The sequence below is a fragment of the Gymnodraco acuticeps genome, unplaced genomic scaffold (genome assembly GCF_902827175.1).
Source record: "Gymnodraco acuticeps unplaced genomic scaffold, fGymAcu1.1, whole genome shotgun sequence".
Lineage (NCBI taxonomy): Eukaryota > Metazoa > Chordata > Actinopteri > Perciformes > Bathydraconidae > Gymnodraco > Gymnodraco acuticeps.
In genome coordinates this window covers 122,355-137,493 of record NW_022991601.1, presented here as the reverse complement: position 1 = coordinate 137,493, position 15,139 = coordinate 122,355, and the positions used below count along the sequence as shown (strand labels likewise).

The 15,139-nt window shown below is 40.3% G+C and overlaps 1 protein-coding gene and 1 long non-coding RNA gene across 2 annotated transcripts; both read left to right on the top strand.

Annotated features, from left to right (window-relative positions):
• The first annotated feature begins 2,611 nt into the window (after nt 1-2,611).
• LOC117533946 (zona pellucida sperm-binding protein 3-like) lies at nt 2,612-5,406 on the top strand. Its single transcript, XM_034197979.1, has 10 exons — nt 2,612-2,983; nt 3,058-3,173; nt 3,264-3,367; nt 3,446-3,620; nt 4,033-4,150; nt 4,221-4,303; nt 4,382-4,542; nt 4,683-4,838; nt 4,957-5,067; nt 5,155-5,406. The coding sequence occupies exons 1-10, from the start codon at nt 2,612-2,614 to the stop codon at nt 5,385-5,387; spliced, it is 1,629 nt and encodes a 542-aa protein (XP_034053870.1). The 3' UTR covers nt 5,388-5,406.
• Nucleotides 5,407-11,589: 6,183 nt separating this feature from the next.
• Nucleotides 11,590-13,905, top strand: LOC117533950. Its single transcript, XR_004567134.1, has 3 exons — nt 11,590-12,057; nt 12,966-13,105; nt 13,758-13,905. It is a non-coding gene; the product is annotated as an uncharacterized LOC117533950 (long non-coding RNA).
• Nucleotides 13,906-15,139: the final 1,234 nt, after the last annotated feature.

Sequence of the window (15,139 nt, the reverse complement as noted above, 5' to 3'; positions counted from 1 at the left end):
GGTCAATCTGTCACTATAATACAACACAAAGGGTCTCCAAAAGAGAGTTACCCCGCTATAGAAAGAAAAACAAATCTCACTACTCAAGTGGAAACGAGCAATAAACAAAACGGGACTGTGGAAACACACAGCTGGTGCGGGTCTACAGGTGCTAATCACCTGGCTCTACGCAATATCCACTCACAGGAACGCTGGTCTACAGGTGCTAATCAACCTGGATCTAAGCAGTATGAACACACAGGAATGCTGGTCTACAGGTGCTAATCAACCTGGATCTAAGCAGTATACACACACCCAAAATCCCTACGCTAACACAGAACCCGACGACACACTGCTACTCAGTGTGCTCGCCTAGAACCCTACTATAGACACTGCTAATCAGTGGAGCTAATACCAAAGACACACGCTAAATCTCAGAATTCACAGAAAGAAGGCTTATCACAAGGATAGGGTTGAGGCATCTGACACAAAATACAGAGCCTCCCGACTGTTGTCGTGCTCAGCCTTTATACTCCTCCCCCGGATGACGTGACAGAAGCGAGCAGGGGTTGGGCGACGTCTGTCCAATCCCCGCGGATGTTGAGCGGTCCGGACGGCCAATGACAGCAGAGGAACTGCACAGCTCATTTACATACACAAACAGACTTAAGCTCACAAGTAGTGATGGCGAGATGAAGCCTTATGAAGCTTTGAAGCTTTCCAGCCAATTGGTTCGCAAAAGGGTTCATCTCATGAGGCTTCATCATGGGCTTCATTTGAACACAAACCCCCTGTTGGTCAAAGTGTGTAAAACAGGCAGATTGGACATCTCAACAGTGTGCTCTATCTCATACCGAGTTCCCAATGAGTAAAGCCTTAGAATAACTCTAAACAACGAACATTAAATCATATTTTCATGTTAACAATATTGTTTTTATTCCAGTTGAATGATTGTGATTGAAAAGCCTAAGGAGGCTTGTAAACATTACAAATAGGGATTTGTATTCCTTAATAATATTCATAAACGTAACAATGTTGTAGCCTGAGAAAGGCTAAACCATATCAAAGAATACATTTATTAACTACATTATCTCATTTAGCTGTAGCTTTTAAAAACAACAAAAAAGACATATTGACGAGTCGTTGAACCAGGAACCCTGCGATCGTGAGTCAACTGCTTTCCAGCTGAGCCACAGCACACACGCTGAATCTCCCTGAAAACACTGTAACATATTTATTCCTGTATTTATTCATTCATGGTTTTTTTCCTACATTTATTTATGCTTGTATCTATTTATACTTATGACATGTTCCGACCTCTATATAGGTGAGGTTTTGAGCTCTTTTAATTCCATCGTGTCACCGGGCCCGGGTACAGGAGGGGTAATATGGTTCTTATTATACATCCATGGGTATTATGAGCGTTGTAGTTCAACGGTTCAACCGATCTGAATGGCTTCGTGAAGCAGTCACGTGGTATCGACAGGCAGCGAGGCTTCGTTTGTCATCGATGACGTCACTGGCCCAAAACGATACAAGCCTCGATACATGCTTCACAAAAAGCTTCGGGGATTACTCGACACACGCTCCGAAGCCTCGGCGCAATACGTAACATCACTACTCACAAGGTAGCAGCGGCTGTAACAGGAAAGAGAGTGTGTTGGTTTTGAGCGCACCAAAAAAAGTGCTATTCACATACAAGACAATACAATGTGTCCAAATATAAAGGAAATAATAGGAAAGAGTGAAAGAGGTTAGGTCAATAACCCTTGATAAGAATGGGTTCGCCTGATATGTCAGTGGTTAGAGCTGGCAGCCCATATTCAACCAGTTTGAATCCTGAACCAGCCGAACAGTTCTGGCATATCCTCCCTTCTGTCTCCCCTTTCAACTCTAACATCTCCAATAACGGCCCTCTGGACCGAAACAAACTACAAAGTATGAACAGAAAAAACAAAATGGATGAATCTAAAATAATATAAAATATGTAGGCAACAGTACAGAGTGAACATCTGAAAGGGATCATTAAGAATATAGTTTTGAACTTGAAGTCATTTGATTTTAAGTATTTGGAGGCATTTTCAATACTTTCTTTGTTTGAACTGCATGGATTGATTTGTATATGTCTTGTGTTTCAAACATATAGATCAAATTGTATTTATGTAGCTCAAAATCACAAGTTGTATCTGATTTAGTCTGTACAGATCAACAAAACATCAATGATAGTTTAAAAACATAATAAAATGACACCATAGACCACAATAATAATGTGATAGTGTACAAATGAAGGAACCAGGGGGATGTCAAAATGCTTCCTGCATGGTTTTCATGAACTGCAACACTAACATTTTATTTAAAATCCAAAGTAACAAGCAATGAAGCAAATATATGCACATTTTAAACATGTGAAAACGCTCTTCACCTCTCTCTCAATCGGCCTCATATTTTGAGTTCAGTGTGCAGCCAATTAAGCTGATGGGTGTCTGATTGGACGCAGGTGTGCTGCTCTGATGAGGATAATTATCGGCTAGAGTTTAAAAAGCTCCACCGCTCACACCGAACCATAGGCCTACTGTGAGTTTGTCAGGAAGACAGAGAGCAGCTGACCAGGTTCCTGTTATCAGTTTCACTTATGGAGGCCTTTCATTTTCAGGTTATCCTCCTTGTAGGACTCTGTGTTAGCTCCTCTTTTGCTTTCCCGCCCACACAAGATGCTTCGTTTCAGAGCCTTGCGAACACAGGCAGGTCAGAACTCGGGCAGCAGCAGCAGCAGAAGTCTCCGGCTGAGGAACCGCAGCAGGTGAATACCGTCAGAGTGACCTGCCATCCAGACTCTTTGGAGATTGTTATCAAAGCCGATATGTTTGCGGTTGGAGCTCCTGTTGATGGTGACGAGCTACGCCTTGGAGTAGAGACCAACAACCAGTACTGCAGAGCTACAGCGTCTTCAGCAAATGAGTACAGTATCAGTGTTGGACTTGTGGAGTGCGGCACCAGACACTGGGTAACTTTAAATACATTTCATTTCTAATCTGATTCATTATAGCTTCTAGTTTTAAACACGTCTACTCTCCACAGGTAACTGAGGACTCTCTGATCTACATAAACCTCCTCATATACTCTCCTGAGGCTTCTCCATATGGTGTTGTTCGAATGGAAGAGGCTGTAATTCGAATTGAGTGTCATTACGAAAGGTCTGTGTCTCTTTCTGTTTTTAAAGCTCACATTGTAAAAATCTTTGAATGATGTTTTTTTTTTTTTAATGCATGTTTTCTGTTTCTTAGGAAGTACAGTTTGTCCAGTTCTTCACTCATGCCTACCTGGATCCCCTTCATGTCGACCCAGGCTACAGTGGAAATGTTGCAGTTTAACTTGAGAATCATGACAAGTGGGTTTTGATCATTTCTCATTTAATGCGTTGTCATGTCTCTATTTGCTCTTAGTACTTTCTTCTGTCCGTGTGCAGGTGACTGGCAGCACAAAAGAGGCTCTAATGTGTTTCATATCGGTGAGCCCATCAGCATCGAGGCCTCGGTCAGAATTGGGCATCACATTGGGCTCCGAGTCTTTGTGAGCAGCTGCGTGGCTACACTGAGCCCTGACATGCACTCCAGCCCCAGGCATGCCTTCATTGAAAATGGGTAAGGCTGCAAATTGCTAAATGGCAAAAAGTAAAGTCTTTTTCTGACCCTAGAGGGAGCTGTTTAATGTGTAAGGCTCTTCAAGTGGTTTAATTCAGACGCAAGTAATGCTGACTCGAGTGACAGGTTAATAAAAGATCAGTCCTTTTTGTGTCGTCTTCAAGTTAGCCATTAGCTAAGGCTAGCTGCGGTTTGCTTTTAATCTTTTGTATTCTAGTTCCTTTCTGTGCCACTATTGGCAAATGCACTGGTCAGATTTGTGCAGTTCTGACTCTAAAGAACTACTTCCAGAACTTGCCTATATGACTAGAAATATTAGTGGTGGAGTTGCATTGTGGGTAATGTAGACTCTGGTTATAGTAGTCAATGAGTGCTAATTTAGTGTTGCTCTTTTTGTTTGTCCTCATCATAGGTGCTTTGTTGACTCTCAGCTTCCAGGCTCAAGGTCTCAATTCTTAGCCAGGACACAGGATGACAAGCTCCACATGTCCATTGATGCCTTCAGATTTTATAATGAGGACAGAGGGGAGGTGAGGCTCTATTAAATTGCCTTAAACATGATTGTGTGTGCATGTTTCCCAACACCTGCTTTTCTCATAGCTCTACATCACATGTCACCTGAATGCTGTGCCAATAAATAGCACAGATGCAACAACCAAGGCGTGCACTTTTGTGAATGGAAGGCAAGTGAGATCCAGTCTAATATGTCAAATTACACACAAAAAGAAAGTATTGGTGCTGAATGTTTTTGAATTTATCAGATGGAGGTCCGCTGATGGTCATGACTACTTATGTGGGCAATGCAAAAGACCAATTGAAGTTGAGCAAACTCCCAGCAGCCCGAGCAAGTTTAGGCCTCGAGGGTTTGTGAAGCCAGAAGAGCGTGAACCCCTCTGGAGGAGCGGACTGAAGACCAGTACAGGCATGTAGAAACTTGTACGATTTAATATTGGCTGCAGATGTCGTCATAATGATCAATGTTGACACATGTTTTGGCATAGGTTTTAGACATGATGATGGCTGGGTAACTGAATTAACATGCATTGTGCTGGTTTGTGTTAGTGTGGGAACATCAGGCCAGAGTGGGTCCCATGATGGTCTTGCCAGCCAAGCAGAAAAGCCGGCCCATACCTACAGAGGAGCTTTCTTCCATTCTTGATCAAACCAGCAGATCTACAATGTATGGCAGCCAGTGGAGGAGTGGAATAAACAGAGTTGGTAAGTCAATACCAGTATTCAATTATTCTTTGTTCATTTGAAGCCTTTAACCATCTCTAAATTTAGATTAAAATGGCCCATAATTAAATCTTAATGTTGAATTGTTTTTCTGTCAAAGATCAGAGGAAAGGACTGCTTCCTGATTCATCATCGACCCAAAACCAGCTGGACGTTCTGACTTTAGCTTCTGCGCAGAATAAAGACGAAGACAAAATGGAACCGACAAAAGGTTAAATGTGAAAAGTCTTAACTCTTTTTTTTAAATGGCACTCTGGAATGCACATTTTACATTAACACATTTCTTCTGCGATTACAGATGATGATGCTGAGGAAGTTCCTGAACTTCTAGAAAAAACCTCTCCTGAGGCCCACCTGCAGTCGAAGGCAGCGGTGCTGAACAGTACTCACACAGCGGCGCTGAACAGTACCCACACAGCGGCGCTCGATGAAGTCCTCCAAACTGCTGTGGTTAATGTGGCTGTGCCCCCACTGTCCAACACCACTGCAACAGAATCTGACCTTTCTGAAACAATGGACCCAAAGAGATAATAAATTATTCAAATTGTTATTGTTTGCTTTTTTAATATTGCAATACAAAAGGAAAACTGATGACCTGCTCACAGCTAAACACAATTAAATGCAAACTAAATTGTTTCCTAATTAGCCAAAGTATTCCATATAACGGGGTTACGGCCCCCTACTCCGTGGTAGTGGCTTGTGGGGAGACCCGCAACATAAAAGAAAACGCACAACGTCCAGTAGGCTACTTAACAGCGGTCATTTATTTAAATGTACAGCCGTTACTGACACAGGCCAACCGGCAAACGAACAAGGTCTGGAGGACTGGCCAAAAGAAACAAAGGAGGGAGCCCGAGCCAGCCACACCACGGGCCATAGGACCCAGAGCTTCCCTCCCCTAATAGAAATCTAACAACGCTACGGGAAACTAAATAAAGCCACGAAAACTAGACTACCAGGTCCTCCTGGATACACGTCGGCAAAGGGGTCTACAAGGCAAGGCAAGTTTATTTATATAGCACTTTTCAACACAAGGCAATTCAAAGTGCTTTACAAAAAATGAAAGACATTAAGAAAATGGCATTTAAAATCAGTCATTAAAAAGAAAAGCTAATAAAATAAACATTAAAAGAAAAAATACATGGATAAAAGTTACAGTGCAGTTTAAGATATGAATAGTTCAATTAAAAGCAGCGACAAAAAGAAAAGTCTTCAGCCTGGATTTAAAAGTATTCAGACCTGCAGGTTTCTGGGAGTTTGTTCCAGATATTTGGAGCATAATAACTGAACGCTGCTTCTCCATGTTTAGTTTTGACTCTGGGGACAGAAAGCTGACCAGTCCCTGAAGACCTGAGAGATCTGGATGGTTCATAATTTAGCAGGAGGTCAGTAATGTATTTTGGGCCTAAACCATTCAGTGCTTTATAAACCAGTAGCAATATTTTGAAATCTATTCTTTGACACACAGGAAGCCAGTGTAAAGACTTCAGAACAGGAGTGATGTGATTCACTTTCTTAGTGTTAGTGAGGACTCGAGCAGCGGCGTTCTGAATCAGCTGCAGCTTTCTAATAGATTTTTTTAGTGAGACCTGTGAAGACGCCATTGCAGTAGTCGAGTCTACTGAAGATAAAAGCATGGACAAGTTTTTCCAAATCTTGCTGTGAGATTAGTCTTTTAATCCTAGATATATTCTTTAGGTGATAGTAGGCTGATTTAGTAACTGTTTTAATGTGACTGTTGAAACTCAGGTCAGAGTCCATGACTACACCTAGATTTCTGGCTTTATCTGTTGTTTTGAACATTGCAGACTGAAGCTCAGCGCTAACTTTCATACGTTCTGACTTGGCTCCAAAAACCATTACCTCAGTTTTATCTTTGTTTAATTGGAGAAAGTTCTGACACATCCAGTCATTGATTTGTTCAATGCACTTACTCAGTGTTTGAATTGGAGCATAGTCTCCTGGTGAAATGGTTACGTAAATGTGTGTGTCATCTGCATAGCTATGGTAACTTATTTAGTTGTTTTTCATTATCTGAGCCTGTTGTAGCATGGAGATGTTAAAGAGAAGAGGCCCCAAGATGGAGCCTTGAGGAACCCCACATGTCATATTTGTCAACTCAGATGTGTATTTACCTATAGAAACAAAGTTGTTTCTGTCCTTTAAGTAGGATTCAAACCAATTTAGAACTGTTTCCGAAAGTCCCACCCAGTTTTCCAGTCGGTCTAGTAATATGCTGTGGTCAACAGTGTCAAACGCAGCACTGAGATCTAATAATACTAACACTGAAGTTCTGCCACTGTCTGTGTTTAAGTGGATGTCATTAAAGACCTTTACAAGAGCAGTCTCAGTGCTGTGGTTTGGACGAAAGCCTGACTGGAACACATCGAAACAGTTATTTAAATGCAAGAAATTACTCAACTGTTGAAAAACAACTTTTTCAATGATTTTACCTAGAAATGGGAGGTTTGATATGGGCCTGTAATTGTTCATTACTGAAGCATCTAGATTATTCTTTTTTAAGAGCAGGTTTAATGACTGCAGTTTTCAGGGCCTGTGGAAAAATACCTGAGTGAAGAGATTTGTTTACTATATGAAGTAGATCTGAGGCCATGCAATGAAAAACATCTTTGAAAAATCCTGTTGGAATAATATCAAGGTAGCAGGAGGAGGATTTCAGAAGTTGTATAATGTCTCTAGGTTTTTTATCATTATCTGATGGAATTGTGTCATGGTGTTTGAATTGATGTTAGGTGGACATAGGGACAACACATTTGCTGTTCCTGATGCAGAGGCACTGACTGCTTGTCTGATTTTCTGAATTTTGTCAGTGAAAAAGGAGGCAAAATCATTGCACGCCCTGGTGGATAGAAATTCAGAGGCTACTGACACTGGGGGGTTAGTTAGTCTGTCGACGGTAGCAAACAAGGCACGTGCGTTGTTTTTGTTTTTGGTAATGATGTCAGAGAAGAACGATTGTCGTGCGTTTTTCAATTCCAAATTATAAGGGCCAAGTCTCTCTTTAGAAATGTCAAAGTGAACCTGGAGATTTGTTTTTCGCCACCTGCGTTCAGCTTTTCGACATTCTCTTTTTTCTGTTTTCACGGTCATGGCCTTTCTCTATGGAGATATTTTCTTGCCAGACACTTCCTTTACCTTAGTTGGAGCAATGGCATCTATAACATTTTTAATTTTTAATTAAAATGATCTACTAGCTCATTTACTGAGATGTTAGCAGGGGCAAGTGTGGAAGAAAAATTCTGAGTAAACATTTCCCTAGTGTTTTCAGTTAAATATCGCTTTGTGGTTACCTCTTTTTGAACATTTTTGTGAACAGAAATAGAGCTCTCAAAGAAAACACAGGAATGGTCAGAGAGTGCAACATCAGTCACCACAACCTTAGAGATATTCAGACCCTTTGAGATAATTAAGTCCAGAGTGTGCCCCTTATTGTGCGTGGGCTCCGTCACATGCTGAGTCAGTCCATAGCTATCAAGAACACAAAACAGTTTTGCCCCTCTGTCCTGGGGGTTGTCAACATGGATGTTAAAATCACCAACAATGACTAGACGGTCAAAGTCAATACGCACTATAGACAGCAGTTCAGTAAAGTCATCAAAAAAGCTTGCACAGTATTTGGGTGGTCTATAGATATTTAGGAACAGAGCTCGAGAGGAGCATTTCAGCTGAAGGGCCACATATTCAAAAGAATCAAAGTTTCCATACGATGTCTTCCTGCATTGAAGGGAATCATTGAACAGAATAGCAACTCCACCTCCTTTCTTATGCATTCTTTCCTGACTCATGAAACTAAAGTTGGGAGGGGTTGATTCGATAAGAACAGCTGCACTGTTATTCTGTTCAATCCAAGTTTCTGTTAAAAACATAAAATCGAGATTGTGCTCAGTGATAAAATCATTGATTAAAAATGTTTTTCCTGCCAAAGACCTGACATTTAATAAAGCTAGTTTAAGTTTGTTAAACACACTATCAGTCATGTTTTTTGTAACAAGCTGTGGCTGACATGGAATCACTGCTAAATTGGATAAACTCACACAAACGTTTGAGCGCTTCCTGTTTCTGCAACACACTCTCACTCCCTAAGCGTCCAGGAGCGACGTTTGGTCAGTGTCCGTGGCGTCCAGTTGTGACGCTCCTAGGCTCCTTCAGCGTCATAAAGGGACGCAAATAGCTTTCAACTGATTGCAATGTATTCCCATCTGCGGCGGGATTTGACGCTCATGGAAGCACGGCATTCGTTTGTGTCGGCTGCCCTTAAAGGCAATGTGAGCGTCCATTCCCATTGGATAACGGAGAATTGTACACCCGGAAGTAAGTATTCACCTTACTGTCGATTGATTTTACAGTGATATCTGCACTACTCATCTACTAAAAAACACCAGATTATCCTTGTTAATTACACAACATTGATTGGTTTAAATTGTGTGCAATGCTTTTGTATTTTTCCCCTTCGATTCGGAGAAACAAATATTTTTTCGAAGTAAAGGATGGCAGAAGACACTACACTACCCAGAATCCCCAGCTATCGTTTGGACTACACCATGTGCTCTGTTTGACAAACCCCGTGATAGTCCTCAAGCTCTGTGATTGGAGAGTGTGCTCCGAGGGTTACGCCGATTCTCGAACAGCACTTGAAATGGGATGGAACCACGGCAGACTGTCCAAAACTGGATTTGAACGGGTCCACCGCGTCCCCCCCCTCCCCCACCCCGTCCCCAGAACTACACATGCTGGCTATTCTGTTTCGCAACATGTTCTCTATGGCACGTCTCTACTGGGAGTTGTAGTTTTGTAGACGTTTTCGTATTTCCCATAATAAGAAGTTGCCAGTATTAAACTGTGTACATCCCTGGAGGTTTAGGGGATAGGAAACACTCAAATTTAAAACATATAATGAATAAATGGGTGAAAATTGCTTGTGCCCATAATGGGCAGCATTAATATATATACAGACATGCCAGCTAAGGTCAGAAGAGCTTTATTTAACAGCTGGTCTTATGTTTGTGACCCCTGTTGTTAATTGATAACATTACATTAATTGATAAGCCTGAAACATGCACTTGTCAAGGTTCAGAGGCACATTTTGCAAATACGGCAGTAGCCATCGATCAGCTTAAGATAAGATATACTTTATTGATCCCAAGTTGGAACATTTGCGTTACATCAGCATGTGTAACAGTTGTAAATATGCAGTGGTGTTTATTTGTAAATCATTTAGTATAATCACACAAATTCTGTGTTTTATATTTAACAATTCTGTGTTCTTTATTTATTGATTGTTCAATACCTGACAAGGTCGGAGATGAAATATCTACATACATCTTATAAGAGTATAATACATTATGTATAATATCAGTTAAACTAAGTGCTTCAACATAGTTAACATTGCTGGAGGTATGCACAAATATTGATAGATGTCTTGTAATGCACTATTGAGGAACCTGCGACACAAGTTTTTTATTCAATGCAGAACTACACCATAGTTGTGTAGGCCTATATGATATGTCAATAAACCTTAGAAAATCTTGAAATCTTGAAAGGGATGTGCAAAATAGTCATTATATACAGTCTTTAATTAACTATTAGTAGAGAATAACGAGTAATGAATATACTTTATAGGGATCCTATTAATATCTAATAATAAAAATAATGAAATTCAATAACATGCTTTAACCACTAGGTGTCCCTTTATATCAGCTGTGCACCTTTATGGTGTAAATACAGCCTATCTACCAATTGGATCAAATATAAAATTCAGCCGAATTAGTGTTGATACTGCAAGGAGACGTATTGTGTGAAAAGAAATGTAAGATGTTGTTTAATGGCTGATATATTTATGATCCACGTCACGTTTTCAGTTCCTCGTGTTTGTCTAGAAGTCTTTTCATCAGGGCTCTATAAATACAGAACTACGGCAGATATGTAATATTTAATGCAGCGAACCGTGTATTACAATGGCGTTATGTGATGACCTCCAAAGAGAAAAGCAAGCACACCCGGAATAAAGTGTTTTATTTTTTTTAAATGTTTTCGGTCTGTTTCCGGTATTTGTTAATGACGATGTGCTCTGAGATGTGAGACTGGAATTGCACAGGGGAAAATAACGTACACTGTAAAAAAAGATCGTAATTTTACAGGAAATAACTGTAAATTTGTATAGTAATTATCATGTTTTTTTAAATAACTTGCAAAATCCTGTAAAATGACAGATATTAACTATAAATTAACAACCCAAAACATTATTTGAAGTATTTTGACAATAACAACAAATAACGTTTATTTCGTCTTTTTTTTACTGTAAATTTACTATATAATATTTACAGTATTTTTGCACTTTCAGAAAATACATGCAGATGTACGTAAAATAAAATGTTTTTATCTGTAATTAAATATGTAACTCGTAATATAAAAGTGTATTACTATTATAAGACTTTAAGATGTTCTTTGTAATTTTAAGGTAAACATAAAACTGTAAGAAAAGCGTAAAATAAAAAAAACGTAAAATGTAAGTAAAACATTTTTACATAAATCATTTTCTCAATATTCGATTGAATCCAACAAAAACACAAAATATCCAATGTTGAAACAAAAGTAAATAAATATGTTTTCAAGAAATTCCTAACTTACTATATTGTAAACATCTACAGTTGACAATATCATTAAAAAAAAAAATCATAGAAAGTGGAGAAATCTCTGCAGGGAGGACCAAGGTTTAAAACACACACTGTTATTTACTCAACAATAAGTCACAGTTATCCTTGTTTTATTTATGTGTTCTGTTGCTGTGTTTTTTTTCCATTGGTCAATTTACAGTAATAAACCTTAGTTTTACAGTATAATGTATGGTTTTCGGATTCTGGCCGACAGCCAGAGCTACGGCACTTGAAATAGAATTCAGCCAAAACACGGCAGACAAGTCAGGCATGTTTGGAATGAGTCCACAACACTCCTGATTGGTTAATATAAACATCATCGAAGAAACCTGCCAATGAGAACTGTCCGCGCCTGTCGTTCACATTTGAAACATCCAAGTCAGTTTGAGCGGGTCTCCTCCTGCTGGAGCTACAGCTATCTGTGTGTCTGTTACAGGAGTTTATGGATTCATATCGGGATCGTTTTACATCTACACGTTAAATATGAGCATCGGGACGTCAACAAAGAACAGAAGACTTGAGATCTGGTGAGTCCTGCAACTGTAATGGAGTTAAACATGTATTTAGATAATCCTTACTTAGTTTGTGAATGTTTTATTTTTTATTTAAGGTTACGTTTCTTCTTCTAGTTAGCTGAGTTTCTTCCCGTTAAGTTGGTATGCATAATTAATAGGTTGTTAAATGTTAAGAATCCCTGAGATGCTGTTTCTTGCAAGATGTTGCGCCCGGGAAACCCGGCTTAACATGCGGCTGCTAACGTTAGTTTACAGTTTATTGCAGTGCCACCCCCCCCCCACCCTCTCGTCTCCAACACGGGAGAATTACACATAAACATGCAGTGGGGTATCACAGTGTTGTCGCCAAGTTTAATGTAAAGTTTCACAGCTTTCTTACAGCGGAATCTAGTTTGTTAATGTTCAGTAGCCAACAGCTAGCATAGCATAAACAGCTAACCGCTAACGTTCGGCTAATTTGCTAGTTAGCTCTGCTCTATATATTACACGCTAACATGACTAGCTAATGTCACACTGTGAACTAAAATACTTTTTGTATTACTACATCATACATGCTTGGTCCAAATCACTGCTAAAATTAATTATTTTTGAAAATGTATAGTAAAGAAACACTCAGCCATGCATGAAATAACATAGCAAAAGAATACGGGTAATGTTTGACCCATGTTGTGCCTTAGAAGTGTAGTGATACAAACATGATTTTTATTCAAAAAGTAAGAAAGGGACAAATACAAATTTTAGAATTGGTGTTGATCCAAAACATGTTAATTGAGGAATACCTGGGATCCTGAATGGTTAAAGTAATTTATTGCAAAGATATTTACAATTAAAACTAATTCGGGTCACTTTTGACACATGTTGGTTGTATGTTGTGTAACAAAGGGTTAACGTGACAGCTGTGATGTTCACTCTTTTGACAGAGCACCAGTGGACAGCGAAGACTATGGAAGAGAAGATGTGATGGTTTTGTGTGGAAAGCTGCTAACGCCAGCCTGTGTCCCTCTCATCAGTCTCTCCAGGCAGCACCCAGCTATTCTTGCAGATGAAAATACTTTGATATGTGAGTAATAACTAACTTGTGTCTAACATAATATTGAATGTGGTTTAGTAAAGTATTTAAAAATACCCCACATTGTACATGTACAGGACAATCAGACCTTGTTCAACAAAGATCATCAGACAATTGTTTTGTCTTTAAGGTACAGCTGCAGCAGAGAGTCTTGAGTTTGAAGAAAACACTAACATTTTATTTAGTGTTGTTTAATCAATCAATATTTACTGGTCTTGAATTTCCTCACTGTATTACAAAATGCTCGAATCTTATTGTACAGGAACATTATGCAGATTTCATCACCTGAAGATAAAAATATAGATTCAGCGATATGTACCATTTTAAGGAAATAGACTGTTAACGGTATTTACTAAAGCTCCGCAGCTGTAGCTAGGCGCTGCTAATGAAAACTCAAGTGCTCAATTTGTTGGTTTTTATTTTTTATTAAGAATTGACCAAGCATATCTTCCTCTTCGAAATCCCAGTTGTACTTCGCTAACACGCAGTGCCTGGGAGGGTGCGTTTGATTGTTCCCACAATAGTGCGTGCTTGTGCTTCAAAGGTCCATCATACAAGATGTAGGGGATCTATTGGCAGCTGCTGAATAATAACATCCATCATTATGGTTTACTAATAGTTATCACTTCACTTCCTCCTCCAGCATCTGGACACAGCAGGAACCTACGCCAGGATCCTGTTTGTGGACTTCAGCTCTGCCTTCAACACAACACTCTGGCTGGAGGCTGCGCTCCATCAGGACCAACACCTCTCTCCCTCAGGACCAGAACCTCTCTCCATCAGGACCAACACCTCTCTCCATTAGGACCAGAACCTCTCTCCATCAGGACCAGAACCTCTCTCCATCAGGACCAAAACCTCTCTCCATCAGGACCAAAACCTCTCTCCATCAGGACCAAAACCTCTCTCCATCAGGACCAACACCTCTCTCCATCAGGACCAGAACCTCTCTCCATCAGGACCAGAACCTCTCGCCACCTCAACAAGGCCCCCCCCCCCCACTGACACTTTACCTCAGCCACAACGCAGACTCTATGCATTACATAATGGAGATCACAGGATGGTAAATAATGCAATGTTTAAATATTGCTTACTGCACATATTTTATATTCTATAATTTATTGCATTCTATTTCGATGTAAGTTACTGCTTTATTTTATTTCTATCTTACTATATTTTTATTACAGTGTTCTTAATATAGTTCGCTATCTGTGTACTTTTTAATTTTTTTTATTTGTATGTCGTGTGTCCAGGTGTCGTGGTGCACGACACCTAGTCAAATTCCTCGTACGTGTGAACCTACCTGGCAATAAACCCGTTTCTGATTCTGATCGGTTTGTCCTCTAGGTTGCACTGCCACGTCTACAGTAGCGCAGAATGGACAAAGGAAACATGATTGGGCCTCAAGTTTTTTGCAGCCAATATTCATTATCCTACAGGGGCGGCTAGTGGAGTACTTCGTGACCACAAAGTGTGAACGTTGTGATCAGCTGTTTTAGCGCAGTTCTCCAGTGAAGGGGGGGGGGGGAGTCTCCCTCCGCAGCCGGTTGGCGTAGTTTGGGCACAATTCCGTTGTACAGACCGACGTTAACAGCAGCCCTGTCTGTGCACACGGAGACCGACTCTCGTCCGGTGATCTAACCGCCTTCTGGAAAAGCTTCACAAGTACGTCGGTAAGCAAATGCGCTTTGTGACACAAGTGACGGGACGCATTTCAGATTACGCACATAATCTGCGTACCAGTTATGTGCACCCCTGTACTACAGCAAAAGTATTCTCCGTCGGGACTTCCTGCAACAACACCACGCCGTTATCAAAGATGTTCTATTGAGAAGACGATCACTACGTGACAAAAGTTTTCAAAACCGTGGCTACTGAAATCAATCTTACTAACTGCTGTCTGTGCAATTTACTCCGCGAGTTGGCAGACTTTATTTTGCTTACTTTAACATCATTTTTCATGGTGGGGCTAAGCCATTTCTTGGTATGGGTGTAGCCTACCCCAGCCATACCCTGGCGCTGCCA

Excerpts from the sequence above, each read along its gene's own strand:
- LOC117533946 (XM_034197979.1), top strand. The coding sequence starts at position 2,612 with ATGGAGGCCTTTCATTTTCAGGTTATCCTCCTTGTAGGACTCTGTGTT. Across the intron at positions 3,368-3,445 it reads TAACTTGAGAATCATGACAA|GTGACTGGCAGCACAAAAGA; the intron begins GTGGGTTTTGAT and ends GTCCGTGTGCAG. Across the intron at positions 4,151-4,220 it reads ATAATGAGGACAGAGGGGAG|CTCTACATCACATGTCACCT; the intron begins GTGAGGCTCTAT and ends CTTTTCTCATAG.